Source organism: Carettochelys insculpta, chromosome 6, assembly GCF_033958435.1.
Source record: "Carettochelys insculpta isolate YL-2023 chromosome 6, ASM3395843v1, whole genome shotgun sequence".
Lineage (NCBI taxonomy): Eukaryota > Metazoa > Chordata > Testudines > Carettochelyidae > Carettochelys > Carettochelys insculpta.
In genome coordinates this window covers 60,907,044-60,932,759 of record NC_134142.1, presented here as the reverse complement: position 1 = coordinate 60,932,759, position 25,716 = coordinate 60,907,044, and the positions used below count along the sequence as shown (strand labels likewise).

At 45.4% G+C, this 25,716-nt stretch overlaps 1 protein-coding gene across 3 annotated transcripts in view; it reads left to right on the top strand.

Annotated features, from left to right (window-relative positions):
* DNAJC17 (DnaJ heat shock protein family (Hsp40) member C17) overlaps positions 1 to 25,716 on the top strand; it is a 36,330-nt gene that overhangs the window by 1,633 nt on the left and 8,981 nt on the right. The window contains exons 2-10 of one of the 3 annotated variants that reach the window (XM_074996993.1): positions 4,052 to 4,121; positions 5,870 to 5,928; positions 9,130 to 9,217; positions 16,761 to 16,843; positions 18,410 to 18,506; positions 20,182 to 20,231; positions 20,794 to 20,871; positions 21,608 to 21,688; positions 22,254 to 22,382. In XM_074996993.1, the coding sequence (XP_074853094.1) occupies positions 4,052 to 4,121; positions 5,870 to 5,928; positions 9,130 to 9,217; positions 16,761 to 16,843; positions 18,410 to 18,506; positions 20,182 to 20,231; positions 20,794 to 20,871; positions 21,608 to 21,688; positions 22,254 to 22,382 (735 nt within the window). Of the gene's footprint in view, positions 1 to 4,051; positions 4,122 to 5,869; positions 5,929 to 9,129; positions 9,218 to 16,760; positions 16,844 to 16,879; positions 17,194 to 18,409; positions 18,507 to 20,181; positions 20,232 to 20,793; positions 20,872 to 21,607; positions 21,689 to 22,253; positions 22,383 to 25,716 lie in introns of those variants that run through there. The other 2 variants (XM_074996994.1, XM_074996995.1) reach the window with 2 other exon arrangements.

Sequence of the window (25,716 nt, the reverse complement as noted above, 5' to 3'; positions counted from 1 at the left end):
TCCCTCTTAAAGGGAGGAAACTGACCATTTATCAAAGAGTGAAAATGATTAAAATACAAAGAGCTACCGATTGAGACAATATTTTCCTTCTAATTTTCAGTTACAGTAACATTAGTGGGTAAATAGTCACAGAGAGGTTGACATGTTAGTGTCATCACAAGACAAAGAAGCAGTCATGCAGCACTTTAAAGACTAACAAAATAATATATTAGGTGATGAGCTTTCATGGGGCAGACCCACTTCTTCAGATTTCCATATGCTCTGGAGAGGTTGGATGCAACTTCACTGAAGACGACAGAGCTATGACTGCTTATCTTTGTGTTAATTTTGCTCCTTTCAAATTAAACAGCATACTTTGCCGACTAATATAGCACTTTAAAGACTAACAAAATAATTTATTAGGTTGTGAGCTTTCATGGGGCAGACCCACTTCTTCAGATATGGAAATCTGAAGAAGTGGGTCTGCCCCATGAAAGCTCACAACCTAATAAATTATTTTGTTAGTCTTTAAAGTGCTATATTAGTCGGCAAAGTATGCTGTTTAATTTGAAAGGAGCAAAATTAACACAAAGATAAGCAGTCATAGCTCTGTCGTCTTCAGTGAAGTTGCATCCAACCTCTCCAGAGCTCAGTAGAGTCATGAATTCCTAACTTTATTGTATGGAAATAGATTATCAATGCTTAAATAGCTTTGCATTAAATTTCTTTAACTTACTGTTGAGGTCCTATTGTATTATGATTTTCTTATAAAGTCAGTAGGTAGTTTATGAGGATTGTGTTCATAGAATCATAGGGCTGGAAGGGACCTCAGGAGGTCATCGAGGCCAGCCTCCTGCTTCAAGCAGGATCAACCCCAACTAAATCATCTCAACCAGAACTTTGTCAAGCCAGGACTTGAAAACCTCGAGGGATGGAGATTCCATCACCTTTCTAGGTAACACATTCCAGTGCTTCACCACCCTCCTGATGAAATAGTTTTTCCTAATATCTAACTTACATGTCTCCCTCTGTCACTTCAGCTGATTGCTCCTTGTTCTGTCATCTGTCACCACTGAGAACAGTCTCCATCCTCTTCCCCTTTCAGGAAGTTGAAGGCTGCTATCAAATCACCCCTCAGTCTTCTCTTCTGCAAACTAAGCCCAAATCTCTCAGCCTCTTCTTGTAGGTCATGTGCTTCAGACCCCTAATCATTTTCAGTGCCCTCCACTGAGTCCTCTCCAATGCGTCCACATCCTTTCTATACTGGGAGGCTCAGAACTGGATGCAATACTCCAGATGAGGCCTCACCAGAGCCAAAGAGAGGGGAATAATAACGTCTCTAGATCTGCTGGAAATGCTTCTCCTAATGCACCCCAATATGTCATTAGCCTTCTTGGCTGCAAGGGCACACTGTTGACTCTTATGCAGCCACTCATCCCCTGTAATCTCCAGGTCCTTTTCTGCTGCACTGCTACTTAGCCAGTGGGTGATGACAATAGCAGACAATTCAAATAATAAATTTGTGATTTCCCTCCCCCTCAAATTTGCTGTAATTTTCAGTTCACTTCAGTGGAGAGAAAGATCCTAAGGCTTTGTGTGAAGGGCAGATGTTAGTATCTGGCAAACAACCATCACATCTTATTTTTGCTGTCTGTCTCCTCTAGACAAAGTTCTGTCAGGTTCCCTCCATGCACTGTACCCCTGGCCAGCACAGGGCCCGGCCTGGCCCTGCCTCTCAATGGAGGGCCCCCCCGCACCATGTCAGCCCCTCCCCTGGCCTGCACAGGGCCCAGCACAGTCCCCTAACAGAGCCCCCCAACATCATGCTAGCCCCTCTCCCAGCCAGTGTGGGGACCAGCCCTGACCCCCACAGCAGAGACCCCCACACTGTCAGCCCCACCTCTAGCAAGCATGAGGCCTGTCCCATCCCCACCAAAGGAGCCCCCCTGCACCGCCCCAGCCCAGTCCTCCAATGGAGCTCCTCCCATCAGCCAGTGCAGGGCCCGGCCCATACGCTTTGGACGTGTGTTACAACAGGTTTCTGTCTAGAACTTTCTTCTAGCCCAACTTCCGCTGAAAGCGGAGCTGGAACCGGGCCTCTAGTTCTTTTGATGGAAGCTGTTTCCTGAGACCCTGAGCATGCCGTTTGATCCATGCGGGTAGCACTATTGGAATTTCCTGTGCTTTCATGCAGGCATGAGAAACAACCTGTATGCATCAGCGCTTAAATTTCCTAATTTGGCATGAACAAACCATTTGACTTATCAGTTAGTGTTACCATTCTGAAAATTGATAGTATTGAAGGTACAGCACAGAAATGTAGCATATCTGCTGGTGACATGATCCACCTGACAGCAGTGGCCACGAAACACTTTTGGAGTTGGAATATATTGACGGAACACGTATGTGCTGATCCAGGGACAGGGGAGGGTTTCATACTGAAAAATTGCCACATGTAATACTTGAAAGTTGGTTTGAGTTAATTTTTTTAGATGTCTTTTCTGTTACGAAGAACAAAAAAATAACGAGAGAGAATCCTCTGAATAAACTACTAATGTCCTGATAGGAGGACAGTTAGCAACCCTATAATTAAGTACAAACCCAAATCCAAAGCACTGCTACAACAGTTGAAAGAAGGATGGTTAGTGGTGTTATTTTGTACAAAAATATTTTAATGAAAAAGAAAGGCAAAACAAATTAGGTAAGGAAAAATATTTTTAAATTTTGTTTTTCTAAATTTTTTTGTGAAAACTTCTGGAAAATAAAAAAAAAAGTAACATCTGACAGTTTTTATTGAATGAGAAGAGTGATTTTTGCATCTGTTTTGGCACAGATGATAACAACTGTACTATTAAATTTTATAAATATTAATATACCTACAATCTAAATACTATTTAAATACCTTAGTATTTTTGATACACCCAATTTCTTATTTAATATTTTAGAAGGGAAAAATATCAATAGCATGGAAATTTTTTCACACAACACCTGTTCACATTCCATGGAACACGGTTTGGGAAATGCTGATGTGAAGTATTTGAAGCATCCCAGAGAACTGGGCTCTCTACCGAGGCGCCAGCCAGGCATCACCATAAACCAGCAGTGAGGGGAGGAATTATTTATCCTTAGGTCAGTTTCTTGGGTGTCCCTAATTGATGTCATCTTACTGGAGATTTCCTCTGACAGTTGTCTGTTTTGTAGATGATGTGTACCTTAAACTTTTTTGTTTTTAAAAGTGTCTTATTTACAGAGGCACTTGGTGTAGCTGCTGGGTTGTCTTGACTGTTACCTTCTATATGTCCACAAGGTGGTGTCTGAATACCACAGGTTCCCTCCAGCCAATTTATAAACCAATTCTTGGCAGTTGGGTGGAGGCCACTCTTCTTTCTTTATTTTATATTTGCATACGGAGATTTCCTATGAGAGAGAAACTTGAATTGTTAAATTCCTGCTCAGTGGCATGTAAGACTTCTGTTGACATCTCTTTGAAGTGTAAGAAATACTGTGTGTACATGATCTCTGTAGCAGCATATTCATAGGTGTGGGGGAACCCTACAACTCTCAATAATATGTGAGGCAGTTACTAAAATGACAGTCTTTGGTCAAAGTTTCCTCTCCTTGCCAATATGCGTTGTACAGCATGTTGTACAAAGTCTTATTTGTGACTTTAAAGCTTTATTATTGCCCTGTACTATATCTAGGAGTGAAAGCTCTGTCTTTAAAAAAGCTTGAATTAGCTGTAGTTGCTGACCTGCTTGCCATCGTGGGATGGAATGTATTTTGTTGCTGTGCAATGAGATTATATGGGAAAATAGTGTAGAAAAGTTGGGAGTTGAGCTTTAAACAGCCTGCTGCTATTACGTGAGGATAGTTTAATTTATCTAGCTGGCTGCCAGTAATGCTATGAGAGTCCTAGTCTTTCTGTATTGCTTGTGGCTGTCCTGCCAGAGTGTGCTGGCACCTACCCTTATACTAGATTGTACGTCTCTTGTGTGATGCTTTTGTCTTGAATGTCTCGCGTTGTGTGTAGACCGTTACGTTCATTCGTGAATCTCTGGTTTGGCTCTTACAGGTTAAGAAAGCATACAGGCAGAAGGCCCTGACTTGCCATCCAGATAAGAACCCAGACAATCCCAGAGCAGGTAAGATCAGTCCATGTGGAAACAAACAGGTTATATCTGTTAGTTCCAGCTGCATGGACAGCTGGGAGTGGCTGTTTTTCTTCTCTTGCACAGCTCTCTTTTTGCAAGTAATTGTGGAAGTGCCTGTGTTATGCAGTGTATGTGCACATATCTTGCTGCCTGAGGTCTTGTCTACACAGTGATCTAGTGTATAATGATGGGGTTGTGATTTCTAAAGTGCATCAGCATTGGTCCCTGTAGACCATACTGGTGTGCACTAAAGGTTCCCTAATGTGTGTGAGTGGTAGTCAAACACACCTTTAGTATGCACCTGCAGAGGGTGTGGACTAATTAATATGCAGCATGGCAGTGCACTTTAGAAATTACCACTCTGTAAGCACACGTTACTCTACTGTGTAAACAAGCTCTGAGACACATTCATTAGTGTCAGGTAACTGAGTTATAAGACTAAACACACAGGTTTTGGATTATGGGGCTGATTTACCTGGGCATAAAAGACAGCTGGGTGCTCAACTCCTATTTCTGCCTTGATGGTAACTCTGAATCCTGCACCTTTGGCCGTTTTATCCCACTAGCTGACAGGTCATTCTTGTTATCTGTAGTTCTAAAACTCTCCAGGATTCAATATAAAACATGTATATCATTACTTAATCATGTTGGTAGTGCCCATTGTGAGAAAATAATATATTTATTGTAGACCGTTCTCCATACACTGTGCAGTCAACTGGATCTAAATTATGGACAAGGTCCTTTAATTCTGCAATTGTTAAATGTGCATTTTGATGAATTAAATATTAACACAAATAATACCATCAATGTGTGGGAGCCACTGATGTTTATTTTGATATTAACTTCAGTTTATGGTATCCGCCACGTTTTTTTCAGTTTGATATACCATAGATTTATTTACTGATTACATATAAATGCCCGGTAGCAATTTTCAGGGGGAAGCTGGTCCTTATGACACTTTATTGTCCATGCCTCCCAGTTGGGGCCATGAGCTGAATTTTTTCAGTAAAATGATCAGCAGTGAAACAGTTAATAATATTGACATTTAAGTTGCCACCTGAAAGCTTCAGAATTAATAACCAATTGATAGTGTCAGGTGGCAGAACAAGGAGTAATGGTCAGAAGTTGAAGAAGGAAAGGTGTAGGTTAGATATTAGGAAAAACTACTTCACCAGGCGGGCGGTGAAGCATTGGAATGCGTTGCCTAGAGAAGTGGTGGGTTCTCCATCCCTTGAGGTTTTTAAGTCCCAGCTGGACAAGGTCCTGGCCGGGATGACTTAGTAGGGGTTGATCCTGCTTGAAGCAGGGGGCTGGACTAGATGACCTCCTGAGGTCCCTTCCAGCCCTATGATTCTGTGAAATGAAAGGAAGAGTTCCTACTTAATCTGGACTGTGGTTTTTTTGAGGCTGTCTGCAGGCTCAGGAATGCATTACCACATTGATAACGTTTGATTCACATTTTCAAGATTTTCTTCAGAAACTGAAGGACCAGAAATGTGAGGAGGGGGTCATCTATTTAAATGAAAGTTTAAATAATAGAGCCCAGTTTTGTGAGTGACTTCCAGAACTGCAGAGTATAGGCTGACTTACAAATACGGTAGAAATGTTTTTTCTTCTCTCTAGACTTCCATAGGTATCTTCTAGAAGGGAATTCCTTCCTCTGATATGAAGCCAGAGGCTCTGTGAGCTGCTTACTTGATTTTTCCATGTCTTACCCGTCTTTCCTTTCTAATCCCCAGAGGAACTCTTTCACCAGCTATCTCAAGCCTTAGCGGTTCTAACAGATGCAGCAGCAAGGGTAAGGATATCCATCCATTGAACATGGAGGCAGTGTATATTACCTGTATCTGTCAACATGCTTATGTAGAAGTGGAGAAGGAACTATGCTTATTATAGTGAAAATTGTCTTGCTTTCTTTCCCGTTCTCCACTCCCATGGACTCAATATGGTTTATAATTTTTTCTGTAAAAGATTTACATGTTCTAATGTGTGTATCTAAGCTTTGTGAAATCAGATGACGATAGGCACTGTCTAAGAACCTATACAGACATTCTTGGTCTGAGACATTGTGGGAGTGGCTGAGTAGAGACCTTGGCTGAGATTGTTTACCAGTGTATTGAATTGGGACATCACCCAAGTTTACAAAAAATAAAAAGTTAGGCTGGTTGGAGGGAAACCAAGTTCTTCAATCCCTCTTGAGCATTACCATCTGAAGTCAGACTAGGCCTGTTTAAAAAAAAAAAAAAAAAAAAAAAAGTGTGTAGCCCCCCCGATTTTGTATGACTAATGTTATGTTTAGAAAACAGTAATTATCTTGTTCAGTTTATAAAGACAGTAATGTTGGACAAAGTAAGATCATGTCGCTATTATTCTGAGTAATATTTGTAAAATACAAAGTAAAAGTTTCAATACATGTGAGATGTCTAGTCCAGAGTCTGTGCCATAAGATGGCATGCCTGAAATGAGGGAGGGAGGGAAGATAAACAGGAACCCCAGTTCATGCAACTGATGTCAGTTCTTCTTCTAAAATAACTTTACAGGCTACCACATGCAGGCCTGTAAATAGTCCAGAAATATAAAGTGAGAGAATCAAAACAAAAAGTTTACCACAATGCAGTAACTGTCTAGTTTAAAATAACCAGAACAGGCTTATCAAAATTCCACTAAATTGGATTTTAAAATAATAAATAGATCTGTTAAGACTGGCCAAAATTTTAATTTATTCTCCCTTGGAGGATGATATTCTTACCTTTCATTTTTAGTGTGTGTGTTGGGAGGGAAGGGAGATTCCAGTGGTTAAAAACCCTAGAGTCATGAAATAAAACGCCACCAGCCTTTCTTCTGCGGGTAGCATCTGTCTCTCATCTGGCAACATTGGTAATCTAGAATGGTTTTAGTTAGCCAGATGACCATGTATTATGCATGTGGCCAAGTTTCCCATGGCCCATAAAGTTTGTTTACAGCCACCAGTCCTAGCTCCTAGTGTTCTGTGCTGCTGGTTAGCTGTAATTTACCCCTAAATGTCTTCCAAGAGTCCAGTAAGCCTTGGAAGTGTCGGTAATGCTACTAGACGATATTGACCTCCTGTAGTCCGGCAAATTATCTCGTCCAGCACTGGTCAGGTCCTAAGGGTTGCAGGCTAGAGAGGTTCAACCTGTGGTATTTAAAATAAAGACAACATTGAGCATAAATTTAGGTAGGTATGTGAATGGTCCCACTAGACTTAGTGTGTCATGTTAATCATGTGCAGGATCAGCACCTTGCCTACCACACAGCAGTGTTGTGAAGATCAATGGGCTAGCTAGTCAATTAGTGTAAAGCATCAGAGCTCCCTTGACCTCAGTAAAACTGTGCCAGTTTAGAGCCAGATCCTCAACTGGTGTAAAGTGCTATGTAAATGCTAAATTATTATTGTTTATTATTATTAAATTACAATTAGTGTGGAATTCTGGCTTTAACTGATCTGACAGTCTTCTACATTCTGCATGTAAAGAGTTTACTTGAAAAAATATTTTTTTAAAACTTCACCTTTGTTCTAAGGCAAACATAATCTGTTTGTGAGAAAGATCATTATTTGCACCATTCAGAAAATGACCTTTCTCACCACTAGTATCAGTATCATCAATGTCCTCTCTTCCTACTATTGAAGATGGGTCAACTTTGTCTTAAACGTTTTGCAGTAATTCCTGAACTTCATGCTAGGCTCTTAGGCTGTGTCTCCACTACAAAAATAACTTTGAAGTTGCTTACTTCAAAGTACAACTCTGAAGTAAGCAACTTCAAAGTTGAGTGTCTATGCACACTCTACTTCGAGGTTAAGCTTCGAATTAAGACACTGCTCCATTGCCGGGAATGGAGTAAGGAGTTTGAAGTTGGGCTCTCCAAGTTAACTTTGAAGTAAGGGAAAATGTGTGTAGACTCCCTGATGGCTACTTTGAAGTAGCGCCTAACTTTGAAGTTAGTTCCTAGTGTAGACACACCATGGCCATGTCTACACAAGCCAAAAACTTCGAAATGTCCGTGCAAATGGCCATTTTGAAGTTTACTAATGAAGCGCTGCAATACATGTTCAGCGCCTCATTAGAATGCGGGCAGCCGCGGCACTTTGAAATTGACACGGCTCGCCGCCGTGCGGCTCGTCCAGACGTGGCTCCTTTTCAAAAGGACCCCGCCTACTTCGCAGTCTCCTCATTCCTATCTGCTTTATAGGAATAAGGGGACGTTAAAATAGCCAGGTTCCTTTCGAAAAGGAGCCCCGTCTGGACGAGCTGCGTGGCAGCGAGCCGCGTCAGTTTTGAAGTGCCATGGCCGCCCGCATTCCAATGAGGTGCTGAATATGTATTTCAGCACTTCATTAGTAAACTTCGAAATGGCCATTTGCGTGGTCATTTTGAAGCTTTTGGCTGGTGTAGACATAGCCCATATGTATTATCATCATAATTTCGAAATAGTTTGTAATATCTTGTGTTTTTAGGAACACCACCAGAAGACCAGAAAACTCTACCTCTAGTTTTAGAATGTCTTTATAACTAATCTCAACTCCAGTGTTTCCCAATTTTATTTGGTCACGGAACACTTTTAAACACAAAAGAATTTTGTGGAACCCCATTCCCAGGCTTTACCCCCCTCAGCCCCCATACCTACATCTCCAGGCTTTACCAGCTTCAGCCCTCAAATCTGCCTCCCATCCCCAGGCTTCACCTATCTCAGCCCCAAACCAGCGCCCATGATGCTGACTGGGGAGCCTACACTGGGTGGCCGTGTGCACTCTGCAGAAGGAAGGCTGGTGTGGAGGTGTTTGCTGGTGGGGGTGAGTTGAGCCACACCCACCAGAGGGGTGTCGCCACTCGAGTAGTGGGGTGAGTGAGGGGCTATCTGCGGCTCCCTGCCCTGCTGCTGCTGAAATAATGGAACACTGCTCTACTCTGTTCATGGTCTCGCATTTTTCTTTTTTATTTTATATTAGTTCATGGTTCAAATTCTGTTGCTGCTTTAACAGGCTGCATATGACAAAGTCAGGAAAGCTAAGAAGCAGGCGGCTGAAAGGACTCAAAAACTTGATGAAAGAAGAAAGAAAGTGAAGCTTGGTACGGTAATCCAGATCATTCCCTTTTGCCTTCAGGAAAAGTTTAAGATACTGGGTTGCTTGTATTTCTTCCACTTGTGCAGTTCTTTGAGACCTGATCTACATGATGAGTGTTGGTCAAACCTGGCTGTATTAGGCTGATTTTTCTAAACACTATGTCCACATTACCAAGCCCATTCTGCCATCTCTAAGACTATATCTAAACTGCAAGGTATTGTTGACAAAACCCAAGGAGCATTCAGATTGCAAAGTAAGCCAACAGAATGGAGCACTTTTGTTGAGAACCGCACTCTGCTCGCCATGAGGAAGAAAGCTGCTGTTGAGAGAGATCTGTTGACACAATGTGGATCTGGACATTCCGAGGAGCCTACTGTTGACAGAAAAGGCCTCTGGGGTGCTGTGCAGGTGCGATGGGGGACACCCTGTCCACAATAATCAGCTCTCTATGGTTCCTGCTTCTGGTCCTTCTTAAAGCCACAGGAACCCTGGGGAACTCCATGGCAGGAAGCTGAGTGCGTGAGCAGCATAGCCACATGCTACTCAGTGCAACACCCTCACAGCTGCACCCTAGCAGATAGACATGATGGCAGAGACACCCCACCCCACAAGACCCCCTGGGACCTCATGGGAGCAGCCTCAGGGCTCCCAAGACCATCCCCAGGGCTCCAAGAGGTGAGCTCCGTCCTGGTCTGGACTAGAGATTGAGGCCTCCTAGATCTCTAGGCCGAGGGTGAGACCCTCCAAGACCCCCTGTGCCACGTGCTGCAATGTCAAAATTGTTGGCCACATAGCCACAGCCCTGGCTGAATGGGCCCACCCTGCCACAACCTTGAGACAGTCAGGGCCAAAGTTAAAGAGCTCTGGCAACGGTATGTCCTGTCCTGGGACAGTGCAGGCCAGTTGGGGGTGGAAGCACTCTCCTGTCCCTACTAAAGGGATCTAAACAGGATCCTGGGAGATATGGGATACCTCACCCCCGATGTGAGCCTCAACATGGGGCTTACGGTCCCCCCCAGTGGAGCAGGAGCCGTGGAGGAGGAGGAGTAAGCAGCAGAGGCCCAAGCCCCGCAGGAGCTGGGCTCCAAGGCAAGCAGCCTCGTCCTGGTGCTGGACCTGGTCCTCGACAGCCATGCCACCGCCTGGGCATCGTCTGAGCTCGGTGAGGGATCCTCTGGTGAGTACCCCATGCATCACGCTCCCTATGGTGTGGGAGGCAGGCGCAGACGGGGCGTTCTCTGAGAGTTGTTTGGGTAGGACCTCACGCTGCAGTCCCAGCTTGTGGGATCGCTTGCAGCGGGAGTGTCTGCCAGTCAGACCCAGCCAGCAGCCTCAGGGTACGGGCAGCATTCTGCTGCCAGGCTCCCGGGGGGCTGGACGAAGAGGGGCCCTCCCAGCACCTGCCACATCTGGAAGCAGTCTAGCCAGGAGGGCGATGGCCTGACCCGAGACTGACTGACAGGTGTGTAGTCCACAGGCATGAGGCAGCACCCATGCCCACAGGCAGTGCTGTGAGCTGTAGGTTTGTGAGTGAGTCCCAGGGAGGGCTGGGTTGCTCCCAGCACACCTGCCACTCATGAGGGGACCCCTCTGTGGCCAGACACGTCCCTTGGCCACTATCCTGTCATTAACACAAGCTGTTCCACCACACAGGGCGGCGGGAGGAGTGGAGGGGGAGAGCAAAGCAGCACTGTGCATGTTCCCTTAAAGTTTGCAAACTGACGTAAAGTTGAGCATATGTAAAATCCCTGTGAAATCAAGGCTAGAGCAGGCAAATGCTCCTGTGGCTTTCAAATCAAATCGTGGCTTGGGTTAAAGGGTTTCATGTGGCACCTCTCCCACCCGGGGCTGGCAGCCGAGCTGGACCCTGTCAAGGGGCATGTCCCACACAGGGGTGGAGTGCCTCGACATTATTTATTTTTTCCCAGATATGCAGCACTCGGTTTTATCCTCCAATCTTGTGCCTTTCAAATCATGGACAGACTTCATGCTCATGTAACACCACTCGCCCCTCCAGATGGTCTGAAGAGTACTGCAGAACAGTGCCTGCCTACCTCCCTTACCCACCAGCAAGAGTGCCCTTAGTGAGGAAATATATTGTTAAAGTGAAACAGACGTCCCTTTATTCTGACCTTATGTGCATTGCTCCTACTAAAGATAAAAACGTTGCTAATAACAGTGTATGTAATATTTGAACTTGATTGAATGTCTTACAGGAACTGTCCTTGGACGTAGGAGTGTTAGGTGGTGGGTCACCCCGCCTGAAGTGAGACTTTCACAGATACAGTGGAGGAAAAGGACAATATAGAAGCTCATGGCTGAGCACTTGGAAGAGGCACACAAATAATGTGTGCAAGTCGCCATGGGGAGACAGCACAGGAAGCAAAGGAGGAATAAAATGCTTAAAAATCATGACTAAGGCTGCATCTACACTGCAAGATAAAATTGAATTTAAAGGAGTTCGCTTGATATTAAAATGTCACTGTCTTCACTGTAAATACCATTAGCGCGTTTTAGTGAGCCCTAATACCGATAACAAAATGTTGATATTACCAGGTGGGTATAGCATCAATTTTGAATTTAAACTTTTGAATAAAGGCTAGTGTGCAAGTGCCATGTCTTTTAATTTATTAGCCTCCAGAAGTGTCCCGTATGTATCCCACAATGCTATGTGGTGACCCTCCATGTATGGCTGCTTCCTTCTCTGCTGCTCTTCATCCAGGTGCAGAGGAGGAAGGTCATATGAAGCCAGCAAATTTTTTGATTGAATTAGAATTTGAATACAGCAGCACCCAGGCCTGCAAATAGAAAGGGCGCCTACAATGAAAAAAATTGTTTGCGTATTGCACCGCATCAGTAGCAATTGGCATTGGTAGCCATCTCCTGCAATCATGAGCACTCTGGGTAGTGATCTGCCTGCTAGTTCTCAGGCTCGCAGGAGAGTCCCTGTGTGGACTCATCAGGATATTCCGGATCTTCTTGCAGTGTGGTGGGACCAATTGGTGGCGCAGAGACTGCGGGCAGCTGAGAGAAATGCCGTATTATATGAGCAGATGTCACATGAGATGAGCGCCAGAGGTTACTCCTGTGACTCTACGCCATGCTGGGTGAAGGTGAAAGAACTTTAGCGGGCCTACCAAAGAGTCCAGGAAGCCAACCAGGGGTCATGGGGAGCTCCACATACGTGCTGCTATTATGAAGTTGGGGTAGGGCTGGAGGCACAGCTGTCCATGATACGCAAAAGTCTGCAGTGGACTTGTGGCACAGGGAACCTGGGTGGTTTGGGGGCGGGCTGAAGGCACAGCTGCCCGGTGATATGCCCAGGTCCACAGTGGACATGCAGCTGACGGAACCAGGCAGATTGGGAGAGGGCTGAAGGTACAGCTGCCCACCATGTGCATTCTACTTACTCCAACTTAACCCCCTCCCATGAACTAAGAGCATTCATTCATTAAGACACAGAATGATTGATTAGCATTGCTATAGAAAAATACATCGGTAGCATGTGTGTTACAGATCATTCATGAAGCTATGTTTTAAAGCGTCCCTTATTACTGCTGCCTTAATGTGGTTATTGGTGGATGGTTGTGTAAGTGGCTGTGAGTAAGCCCTTCCTGTGGTCTCAGCTTGAGAATTTTGAGATGGACGGGAAAGTCTCCTGCCTGGATTCACAAATGTCGCACAAAATAGCGCACACTGTGATCACGGTGGGGACATTCGTTTCGTAGAGGTCCAAATGGGTCAATAAGCATCTGAACCTCGCTTTGAAAGAGCCAAAGGCACATTCAACCAGCATTCGGCACTTGAGGAGTCCTGTGAAGATTTCCTAGCTGCGGTCCAGGGCTCCTGTGTAGGGCTTCATAAGGCAAGGGAGCAGAGAGCAAGTGGGATTGCCCAATATTACAATAGGCATCTCCACATCTCCAGTTGGGATATTCTGGGCTGGGAAAAAATCCTGTCCATCAGCTTTCTGTACAGATCAGAATTTTTGAGGGTGTGTGCATGGTGAGCCCTCCCTGACCATCCAACGTTGATGTCAGTGAAATGATATTTGTGACCTACCAACCTGTGCAAGATCATGGAGAAGTATCTCTTTCTGTTTATATAAATCAGAGGCCATGCGGTCGGGGGGCCAGGATGGAGATATGTGTGCCATCTATTGTCCCACCGCCGTTAGGAAACTCCGAGGCAGCAAAGCCATCCATTATGCCCTGTACATCTCCCAGGGTCACACTCTTCCTGAGGAGAGACTGACCTATTGCTTGGGCCACCTCCATTAGCCGGGCCCCCACTGTAGATGTGCCCACCCTGAATTAATTTGCTACTGACCTGTAACTGTTGGGGATTGCAAACTTCTGTAGAGCAATTGCCACTTGCTTCTGAACTGTTAAAGCCGGCCTTGTTCTAGTATTCCTGTGCTTCAGGGCTGGGGCCAGAAAATCACAAAGTTCCATAAAAGTTGGCTTGGACATGTGAAAGTTCTGCACCCATTGCTGGTCATCCCATGACTCTAAAATGATGTGGTCCTACTAGCGGGTGCTGCTCTCACGAGTCCCAAGCTGCTGCTCCACTCTGCAATGCATTTAGGGTGACCAACAATTCTAAGTTCATGGCCTGCAGTTGAGCAATTTCCTCTCCATCATCTTCATCCTCAACTGTCGTATCAGCCCGCTGCCTTTGTAGTTGAAAGATAAACTGTATGACATTCCGGGAAGTTGCTCTAATGGTCTGTGCAACAACTTGAAGCATTCAAGGATCCATGCTTGTGCTAATGCTGCATCAGAGAAGATGGTGTGATCTCCCATTCATTTATCATGTGATTAGTGGGTGCTCTGAATTCTGGGACAGTGCTTTGCATTCTGGGATAGTGACATCAAACACCTATAAGCAACCCAGGTGGTACAAATCTCCCAGAATGCAATAGGGCTCAGGCCCTGTGGGATGGGTACCCACAATGCATTGCTCATGCAGTCAAACTTGGATAAGACAATGGAGATGCGGTAAGTTGACATGGAGAAATAGTAGGTCGACTTTCCAGAATATTTGTGGACAGTTAACTTTGAGTTTATAAGATCGAGGTTAAAAGGCCAATTTATTAAAAGTTGATTTTGTTTTGTAGTATTGAAATAGCCATTGTCTTTCACAGCAAAAGGGCTTTGTGTGCCTTGGCTAACTGGATCACAACAGCCACCACTGTATATCTACCACCTCTGAATTGATTGCCCACTGACAGGTAGCTGTCTGGCACTGCCAGCTTCCACAGAGCTATTGCCCCACGCTTCTGAACTGTCAGAACAGGTCCCATTTGCTATTGCTGAGCTTCAGGGCAGGGGAAAACAATTGGCAAAGTTCCAGGAAAGTGGCCTTATTCATGCAGAAGTTTTGCAGCGACTGCCGATTATCTCATAGCTGCAGATCAGTGTTGTCCCACCAGTCTAAGCGTTTTTCATGGCACCAGAATGAGCACTCCACTGTTTACAAAGCATTGAGTACAGCCACCATTTCCCTGTTCATGCTGCAAATGGGTTAAGGCAGTTGGATGTGAGCTGTGGTGGCCACTCTGCCTACATGGGTGGGGCTCCCTGGACTAGTTTGTTAATGTGGCTAGAGACAGAGCAGGAATCCTCCCTGCACATCTCCATAAAGCTCTCATAGAGGTACTCTTTCATCCTTCTTAGAAGACTTCTGGGGAGCTCTGCTTTATTCCATCCCCCCGGTAGGACAGCTTTCCATGTCAAGCCAGCAGTAGGTGAGCTGTCATCAGTGCAGCATAAGGTCCATGTTTCTGTGCACATTCAATCAACATTCACTCCCTATCACTGTGTGATTCGGAGAAGACCAGTATCATGCCTCGCAACTGGGATGAAGCAAGGCAAGCTCTGTAACTGATACACCTTCATTTGCTCATCCTCAACAACGCATGCATCCAGCCCCTCCTCCTCTCTACAGGCTCCTTTAGGAAGGCAAAGTTGCACTCTCCCAGCAGATGGGGCGGGGCGGGCACGAACCTGCAGTGACTGGGAGAGCCCCTGCCCTGCCACCATCAACCCCTTTGTAAACACAGAAGATTGCACAGCCCCTGGGTCACACATCCTTTCAAATTGGAAGCAAAAGAATGAGCCCCAAACTGTTCCTTACCATGCCTGGCTCCAAACTGAGTCCCAGACTGCTTTAAAATCTCTGTGCTGTACCTGCTGCATGTTGGCTGCTTAAAAGCATAACTTCATGCCTGTTATGTTGGACAGATGCTTTTTCATGAGATTACCTTCTGTATTCTGCAACGTATCTGCTCTCTGCCCGTCCCTTTTTTTTACATTGGGTGCAAGAGCAAGGCCATTGCACCTGGGTCGTTCCCCTAGCTCATCCAGCTGGTTGGGCAGCACACATTCAAAGGCAAAAACATACTCAGGGTGATGTGTTTCTTGAGCAAATACAATCTGCCCTCATTGACAGGGGGCTATTAAAAGCATGGAGGAGAATGATGCTGCAGGAGACATGGATGGAGCCAGAGAGGAGAGTGGTTAGGGAATGAAAAGACAAGACCCAGGAGGATATATTGAGGCTCCCGGGGCATCAAATAGAGCTGCTGACGTGACTGGCAGAGGCACAGGAGAGAGGCACATGGAGTACACAGCCCTCTTCTGACTGGTGTAGAACCTCATGTCCTCCTCATATTCCAGAGCCGCCTCTCCCAGGTGCCCGGGTGTGGGTGTGTGGGCAAGGGCAGCCTTCCACTCAACTCCCAGGGATGTCTCCCTGAGCAGGAGGCTGACATTCCCACTCCTGTGATTGCTGAACAGGGGGACTGCAGCTTGCTTACCCCCTGCTCGAAGCTCCCACCCTGAACTCATTTTCTGTCCCTGCTTCCTTGTGGTCCCTAAATGAAGGTGCATGGTTTCTCCACAACAGTATCTTTATTGCTTGTGTTGCAGTGTAGCAGGAGGTGGATGAAGCTAAGGAACAGGAGGGTAACAGAGCTTAGAGGTCATGACATGATATGGGGGCACCTCATCAAGAGCAATATCCATGACCCTCATTTTGCTGTCTTGTTATTCACAAAACTACTTTTCAAAGCTTCTCTGATTAGCAGTGCCCCTTGATGTGCCCTCGTTATCCTAGTATCTGGCTGCTCATAATTAGTGGCCTGGTGATCTGGCTCAGCCCCCACCTTGTTGTGAAAATTTTCCCCCTTGCAGATATGAAGCATGCTGCAGGCTGTCACAATGGTGTGACTGTTACTTTCGCTGAGGTCTGACCAACTCAGTGAACTCAGAAACCTTGCCTTTAAATGGCGTCCGATTCTGCTGAGGAAAGTATTGCTGAAGGACTGTTACTGCTGGTTCAGTGCTCTGCCCATGCATAAGGAAAGCAGGAGAGGCCATCAGGCAGAGAACTGAGGGAAGGACCTGTAGGAGCAATCAGGTCTGGCAAGGGATCTGTAGGAGCTATCAGGTCTGGCAAGGGATTTCTAGTTTCTGTTGTCATGTAGCCTTGCTTTGTAGACAGTAATGGCAATAACTGTTGTTTGTTTGTTTTTGTTTTGGCAGACCTTGAAGCCCGAGAAAGAGAAGCCCAAGCTCATGTGGGTGAAGAGGAAGAGGTCCGAATTACCAGGACCCTAGAACAAGAAGTAATAAAACGTTTGCATGTCATGTTATTTTCAGGCAAAAAAGTGGCTGAAAATCTTTTATCATGTCACCATGGTGATAAGCTGAGACCCAACAGATTCCTGTGAACTATAGTAGGTCATTTTTGGAATAAATGGATAAATGTGGAATAATCCCAGGCTATGTCTACACAACCCCAAAAGATCCACCTACTCAGGGTCGATCTTCCAGCATTCAATTTCACGTGCCTAGTAGGACATGCAAAATTGAGCTCTCAGGGGTCGCAATCCACTCCTGTACTCCTCGTGAGATGCAAGGAATAAGAGACGTCAACGGGAGAGATTCTCCCCTTTACCTTCTCCTGTATAGACAGGCAAGTTAACAGCATACAGATGTGTTGATTTTTAGCTACGCAATTGGCATAGCTAAAACTGTGTATCTGTGGTCAACTTTCTTAGTGTAGATGTAGCTTCGGTCCCATGGGTAGGGAACTACCAAGTTCATGGTCCATTTGGTCAATCTCGTGACTGGGAGGTGGGTTGTTTTTTTTAATTGGTCAGTTTCATGTTGTCAGCTGTCTACATCTGAAATTTCCACCTTGTGACCCTGGGTGTCCTGACTCAGAACACTGGGGCTGGGTGAGTTTGCAGGATTTCCCACCTCGCTTATGTGCTGCCTTCAGCAGAGAAGGCAATAGCCATGGAGCTTCCCGTAGCTGTAGGAAGCCCTCAAAGGTGAAGGGAGTCTGATCTCCCTGTGCTGCTGGGACCACGCAAGCCAGGATCTCCTAGCTGCTAATCTCAGCCAGCTGGTAGAGAATAGGACTTACTTTTCCTCCGGCATGGCCACTGTAGAGGGGAGATAAGACCCACTACAGAGTACCTCCCCTGGATGCATGAAGTTCTGTGGTTGGGCAGTGGTCCTGGAGCCTGTTGCAGCTGGAGGAGAGTCTCCAAGGTGGTGGATCTGATCTTGCTAGTGCTGCTGAGCAGCCCCCAGCTGGGGTACTCTAGTCCAAGCCAGTGCCCAGAGCCCCCAGCTAATTTTGGGGCCCCCAAAAAAGGGATGCCCCAAGCCTTGGCTGAAGCTATGGTGTCAGAAGCACCGACAGGAGTCATGTGGGGGTGAGCACTAAGAGCCCCAGCGTGAGTTAAGGAGACAGGTGCTCCAAGCCGAGGTTTGGGGTTGCATCCCCCTCACTTCTGTGCTGCTTTTTGGATATCGGTCTGATCTCACCACTAAGAGTGGCTATGGAGGGGAAGGACAAGTCCTTTCCTTCTCAAGCCCAGCTGGAATTAGAAGGTAGGAGCTCTTGGCTGGGTTGTTCCCAACAGCATGGGAGAGATTTGAAGAGCTGATTTCACAATATAGGACATGTTTTTTTCATGACCATGAAATTTGCAGGGCCCTATTCACGTGTTTTTGCGCAGAGGGGAGGAAGAGGAGCCCTTTTTAAACTTTCCTCCTTTTTCTCCCCCTCTCCATCTTCTACTTAATGGTGAGAGGGTTGCTGTTGATTTACCTACCAATTAGCAGACTTCCTTTGTCTTATAACTGTGGTGTTTGTTCTCTCTTGGTATCCATTATAGATAATACGCCTGCGGGAAGAGGGCTCCCGGCAGCTAGAAGAGCAGCAAAAGCTCATTCAGGAACAGATCCGACTTGAGAGAGCGCATCAAGTCCAAGGCAAGGGCTGATGAGATTGGAATCGTTACCCAAACTGCAAGTTTAGAGTCCCAGAACTTACGTGGATAGCACACTGATAAAAAGTTTAGTATGGCTGTACTCCCTCATCTTGGCCATGCTCATATTCCTGCTGAAATCCTTTCCCCAGAAAGGAGGATGGTGAATTAATGCATTGAATAATGGGAAACAAGATCATTCAGACTCTGCCTGCAATCATTCTGATTTCAGGGAGTACAGACAACCTCTGAATCTTAGAGCCTGATCATCCCCAACAGGAATCTCCACAGCAGAGCCAAAAGGATGTTCTAAATTAGGTTTTGATAATCATCAGAGTCTGATGTATTCAGGTTGTTTGCTGGCCCTGCACGATTTAAATACTGGTGGCAATTTTGGTTTGCCATGGTGGCTTTCCTTGAGGTCACTACTTCTGCATTTCCTACCCCATGTTCCACTGAAAGTGACTTGGTATCACTAACAGAAGCTCAACATGGCAGTGTTCTGTCTCTGCTCAGCCTGGGGCTCTCTTGTGCCTAGTTCCTGGACCTCAGATTTCTGGTCTCGCTCACTGTCTGTGGCACGAACATATGCTCTTCAGACCAGTTTTGTGCAGACCCAGGAAACTGATGGCTTCTTGAACTGCATGACAAACAGCTGCTAAGCTACCTTCCCTCCTTCTGTGTTGCTCTCTGAGAAAAGAAAGTTAATGTAGTCAGGTTGTCAGCCCCTGAGTTCTCATGGCACCTCACGAGCTCCTGCCAGTTCCCCTCAGACACTTATAACTGAGCTTTGTCTCAGACTCTTGCACTCCCAACAGTTCCATTCCTCCCCCACCATCTCTGCATACAGCTTCCTCCCTTGCTACCTTAATACTCTTACCTACCCAGGCTCCAAATACATTTCCATTCTTAAAGTAATACTGCTTCGCTTCTCACAAAAACAAAAAAAACAAACAGTGGGGGGCGACATTCCTTATTTAAGATTGCTCTGTCTCTTGCTTCATATCCCTTCCACTACTGCAGAGGCAACAGTGGCTAAATCAATATCACTTCTTAAGGAAAGGTGCTCTTGTGGATAAAGAATAGAACTGTCAGTCAGAAAATCTGTCTCATTTGGGGTCTCAGTGGGACCACAGGCATGTCACTTAATCTCTTTGTACTTTACTGTCTCCATTTTACAGATAATGACTTTAGGATGTTGAGGATTAATTTAAGGAATGCTAGTAAAGCTCGTTGAGAGCCTTGGATAGAAGATGCAATGGAAGGACAGAATATAATCCATTGGCAGCATAGACGGGTCTATAGGAGTCCTCCATCTATGCTAGTCTTATTTTGTTTTCCTTGACATTTCTCACTGTTGTTACCACCAGCGTAACTCTGCTGCTAGGAGCAAGAGTGGACAGGTTTCTCTCACCACCTTCAGTTTTACTACGGCATTGTCTCACTTTGATCGGGCAAGTCTAGACAGCACAGGAGCAAAAATTCTGGCAGCCACTAGCATCGTGTCTATGCTCAGGTGTTGAACCACAGTCAGCAACAGTGAGAAACTAATGGGGGAAAAAGTCCAGACAACACAATTGCCATTGCCTTATACAAATGCATTAACGGACTGTGTGTTGTTACTATTTATCCTTGGGTTCTCCCCTGGTGTTTTCATTTTCTCTGCTTTGTCCTCCTAGGGAGACAACATGGGAATGGTGTAGAAGGCAAAGGAACTCCCAAACTCAAAGTAAGACATCTCTAGAAGTCAAGCCATGTGAGAAGCCTGACTACTAACCTTTGCAGCATTGGTAACTGGTTGGCAGACACTTCCAGGGCTGTCTCTCCTTTCTCCCAGACTCGGAGTCCCTCCAGTCTAGGAGACAGTTGAAACTCCTCTGTCCAGCACACTTGGTGCTTATTGAAACTCCAGCCCCACCTTCAAATATCCCTTCCCTCCCTTTTTTTTCCCCTCCCCATAGTCTGATCTCAAAATCAGTACCTCTCAGCTTGGAATTCAAGTGTGTGTATCTTAAACACTGGGAAAATCTAGCTATTGTCTTGATACATTCGTTTACTTTCAGATGCTTTACAATGTGAGGTTTTTTTCATTCTGAGGCTGTTTATCCCTGTGCTTCTGAATAACTTGTTTTCTTGAGTTGGCCTGCACATGCTGGTATTAAAACTGCCGTCTTGGCAGCATTGCAGATATAAGTGTAAACAGCAGACATCTGTAACTGGCAAAAACCAGCTTCAGCACAGCAATATTAATTGAAATGGATGAAATTAACTTGCAACTTTTTCTTTTCTAGTTAAGATGGAAATGCAAGAAGGATGATGAAACAAAAGGGGGATACTCAAAAGAAGTTCTCCTGCAAATCCTGCAGAAGGTCCTGTTCTGAGATGCTCTTTCCTAACATTTGATATCCTCCAACCTTGATGCTTTAAGAAAGGGCAGAGAATTGTAGTGAAGTGACACAGAAACGAAAGTGGGGCTCTTACTCTTCATTGTAAAACTTGCTTACACCTTAACATCAATGTTAAAAATGGTGGTGGTGGATTCGTCAACCATGAACTGTCCCATTCCCTCCAGTGATTTGTGTTGGAAGTAGAGTAGCTGTATTTTCTTCAGAATAAAAGCTTGTTTAATAGCCTGCCTAATCTTTGTAGGGGTTATGTGCACTACGATGGCTTTTTCTCTTCACTTAAAGCATTAAATACTAGCTGCTGTTGGGATGGTATGCAGGACCTGTGACTTGTTTAGGATCTTTATATATTTTCCCCTGAGTGGTCATAGTAGGGGCAGTTTTACAAGTAGCTGTTGGTTCTCAGGCTGACAGTGTTCCTGCTCAACAGACTCCTGCCGGGAGAGGCGACAGTAGTTATAAACTACGATAGAGCCAACACACCTATGTCATTCCTTGAGGTGACTCCTGATTGGATAGTAGCAGCTGTGATCTCATCCTGCCCCCTTTTCCCATTGCAGCAAGAGCTCCACTAATCTGTGCTGGTGCTGGACAGGTGTAGCTTTCTCCCATGACCAGCATCTCCATGTATGACTGAAATATGTTTTGCTTCTTCCATTTGCTCTATATCTGACTTGTCTCTTCTCATTGACTTTGGCAGTATGGTGAAGTGCTGAATTTGGTGATCTCAAGTAAGAAGACTGGAAGTGCGGTTGTGGAGTTTGCCACAGTTAAAGCAGCTGTAAGTTTAGCAGAAGACCTCAGGTTTGCATTGTTGGGAAGTCTGGAGGTGAACTAGAGAATATTGACCAATGTCGTGGAGAAAGACTGCAACCAACTGGTAATGAGCCATACTGGTGACAGCGAGGATGCTGACGCTTGTCTAGCTGCTTGTAATCAAGGCAGAGAAAAGAAGTATGGGTCTGTATGGGAACAGAATTCTAGGGCCACACCCTTAGCTAGCATCAGTTGTCCATGCTACATTAGCTTTAATTGCCCTCTGACACATTAATATATGTTGAGGATCTCGCTCCTCTTTTTTTTATTCTTTATACCAGACAAAGTTATCTGTGCACTTTGTACCACATGCTCTGAGAGTAGTAAGTCCTTTCCCTGTTGGACACCAGTGTAGGCTTCATAAGAGTGTTCTTCACTTGCAGCAAATTCTAAAGTTTTGTGCCCTATTTGGCCTGGCTTTTGGATTAACCATGAGAAATTTTACATTCCTGTTTAACTAGTGAGGTGAGGGTGATGGGAGCGGGTGGTTTGAAATGAAGATGATGATGGGAAAATGTTCTTATTGGTAGGAGATGGCAGTGAAGAATGAAGTTGGTTTGATAAATAACCCTCTAAAGATCTCCTGGTTAGAGGGCGAGCCACAGAACAATCCGAGCACGAAGTTCCCTGATAGCACTAGCCAGGCTAGAACTTCTCAGGTAAGGAGAACACAGGCCCTTTGTGATTGGTCACTTGTTTAGCAATCCAAACTGATATTATGCTTAACACACGTAATAAGATGTGTTCTTTCCCAGGAATGTTTACCGAGGGACTCCTCGCTAGACCCCTGCCTGTTATTCAGCCTTTGATATTTTTACAATGAACAAGTGGCCTTTTCAGAAGCATCTCTACCATCAGGAACAGGAGAGTTAAAGATAAGCTTTAACAATCATATAATCCTCCTATCAGTGTTTCTCCTAACTGTGAAGCTGGGAAATTTCTTTGCTCAGCTCTAAGTTCCCTGTGAACTCCTGCCATGGATTTATTCTAATTTATAAGACTACATTTTTCCCTGATGCTGGAGACCTTTTGATGGCTTGCTGGTTAAAGAGGGTGAGCCAGAATTCCTTCAGAGCTTACTTAAGTGGAAGTTGGGTCGGTCAGGGGAAATGCTTGGTTGTTGTGGTGGTAAAACTACAGACAGGAGCAGGTTTTGTAGTAACTATGAGGAAGAGAGAGAGGAGTGGCAGCTCTGTGTCTGATACAAGTAAACAGGGTTTAAAATAGGGGTAGTGCCTCTCCCTACTATTCCTTGGAAAGTAATTTCTTCCCCACCCATTGTTAATGCAACTCAGATGCTTGACTAGTATCTTGAACTGTATCATAATACAGCAAAATGTTTGGGAAAAGTGAATATGGGATCTGATTTAAAACGAGGTGCGTGGGAAATAATTGTTCAGTCTTAGCTGCATCTAGGTTATTTTGCCAAATAATCCCCCTGGCTTGTCTTACTCTGAAAGCAATATTCCAAACTTGGTGCAAAGGGAAGACCTGACATTGCCACCGATTTGCTGCGTGACCTCAGTGAGTCACTTAACCTCTCTGAGTTATGTTTCTGCCTTTGAAAACAGGATTATACCCACTCTATTTCAGTTCCTTGTGTAGTCCTGACACTTTCCAGATCCACCTCCTCACTCAAATGTCAAAGCCAAACCCCAAAGAGTAATTTTTGCCAAGAGAGTGATCTTGCCTCACGCTTTGCGTGTGCTCACCATCCCTGTGTCAGTGGGTGTTTAGAAACTAGATCTCGTGAATATGGAATAGCTAGCTATTTTTAGCTGCTTTAAAAGGGGTTGGATGTTCCTACCTTTATTTTCCTGACTCTTTGCTGAACAGCATGTTCCAAATGGAATTGCCTGGCCAACCCCCCAGGTTTTGGTGTTGGTTGTTTCCAGTCAGTGTCTGAGAAGAGTGGCTTTCCTGTCTGATGTGGGCTCAGGGTGGTTATGACTGCAGACGCTTTCACCCTGGAAGCAACAGGGAGTGGAGCGAACTGGCTGTAGATGTGCTGTATAGAGCTGACCTTGTGTTCTACGGATATTCCAGAGACTTTAATATGGTCGTGGGGTGGGAAAAAAAAAAACAATTTGACTTGGAGAAATTCTGAGTCCCTTTTTAAGAGCAAAAGACAGGCCCGTTCAGAGCTAGAGCCCTGTGGCTTTTTGCAAATGCAAAATAACATAATAAAACAAAGAAACAAACCCAAAAAACCCTATACAATGAAAATCGTACTGCACAATTTTGTCTCCTGTCCCATAAGGCTAGGCCCATCTCCCCATTCCAAGCAGTGCAGCAAGCTGCATGGACTTGCAGTGCTGCTCAGGTTGGGTCCAGTGCTACTCCATCATGATGGGGGTGGCCAGGCCAAATATGGCATCGTGACCTGGGCCAAACTTGAGCAGTATTCCAATTCCATGCACCAGACTGCAGCACCCAGGACAGGAAACTAGGCCCAGCCATATGGGACAGGAACTGCATAGAGTGCACAGGGTGAGTTAAGTAACACTCCTCATCCCTGGGGCATGCTCTGATCTCCCTCATGTCTTTCTGATTCCCTCAGGGCCTCCAGAGCCACCCCCTGAGGACAGGACCTGAAACCCACACCTTTAGGCTTCCAATCCCCCCACCCTCTGGAGAAGGACTCAGACTCTCCTTAGGGTGTCTCACCCCTGGGCCTTCAATCTGCCCCAGGGGGCAGGACCCAGTTTTTCCTCTAGGGCTTCTGACTCCCTTAGGTAGGAACTGATATCCCCTGGCTTGCCACAACACAGGGAAACAACATGACGCTCCCTAAAAATAAAGCAAATTATAAAAATCTAAAAAGCATTTCACTGGGCTCTGTTCATACCTAAGGGGTCATTAATGCAATTGGAACTTGCTGATGGATTTGTGCAGTTTGTGTGTCAGAGCCCTGGCTTGTATCTGGATTTGTCTGGGCTCGTTTCCATGGCAAAAGACTATTCACTTCTGCCAGCTGTGAGTGATTAGTGTGGCTGAGCAGAGAAGCGGGTCAGGCCAAAGTAGTCAGTGATATACCTTCTGGATGGAGATGACAGAGACCCTCATATATGGTGGTACTGCCAGTCACCTGTTTGGTGTGGATTTGTGACCTACATCTGAAAGGAACATAAAAAGTTACACTTCTGCCATACAGTAGTATCAGCCACTACTGTTACAAGCAACACTGACCATTCCTGTGACAGTGACCTCCCAGTCCTGGGTGGAATCTGAATCACTCCTAGACAGACAGTTACATGCTCAGTTTAGAAAGAACACTGCTCAGAACCGTGAGGTCCTCTTTCATTCCTGCCTTTTCTTCTCTCCACCTACCCAGGATTTCCACAAATTCTGTTACCACTTCCCATATATGGCCAAAATTCCTTCCTGTGGCCGAAGGATAAAGCCCTGCTCTTGTAATTTCTTGTCTTGGCTGCATTCATCTGTGCCATCAACTCTTCTCTCCTCTCTGTAGTCCGTCCACAACGTGCTGCCAAGAGATTTTCCCTTTCCACTTTTCTGACCACCTTTGCCTCATGCGTCGATATCTTCTTTGGCTTCCCTTCTACATTACGTTCAAGAGTCCTTTTGGAGACCTCAGGCTTTCTTCATGCCACCCCATATGCCTAGATTAGCCTGCCACTTCATGTAAATTGAGCTCCCTCCCCGCTCTACTTCTAAAATTTGCTACAGAACCACCATGCACTATTGTACCTGCTTTTTTTTCCTGTAACTATAACCTCTTGGGGCAACAGGCTTTTGTCTGAAACACTGCAGCTGTTATGCAGCATCAAGTACACTGGCCTCAGCAAATCATTCACAACAATGTCTTATCACTGAGGTCTTCTTTGGGAGTTTCTTACCAGCACTGGTCCTTCAGCGTTAGCCGAGGATCCAGCAACATTGTCCCACAGTCACTGTAAGCAGCTTTCTTTCTGGGACTGTTCTGTTAATTTTCTAAGCTATTTTAAAGTACCAGTAAGACATATGAATATG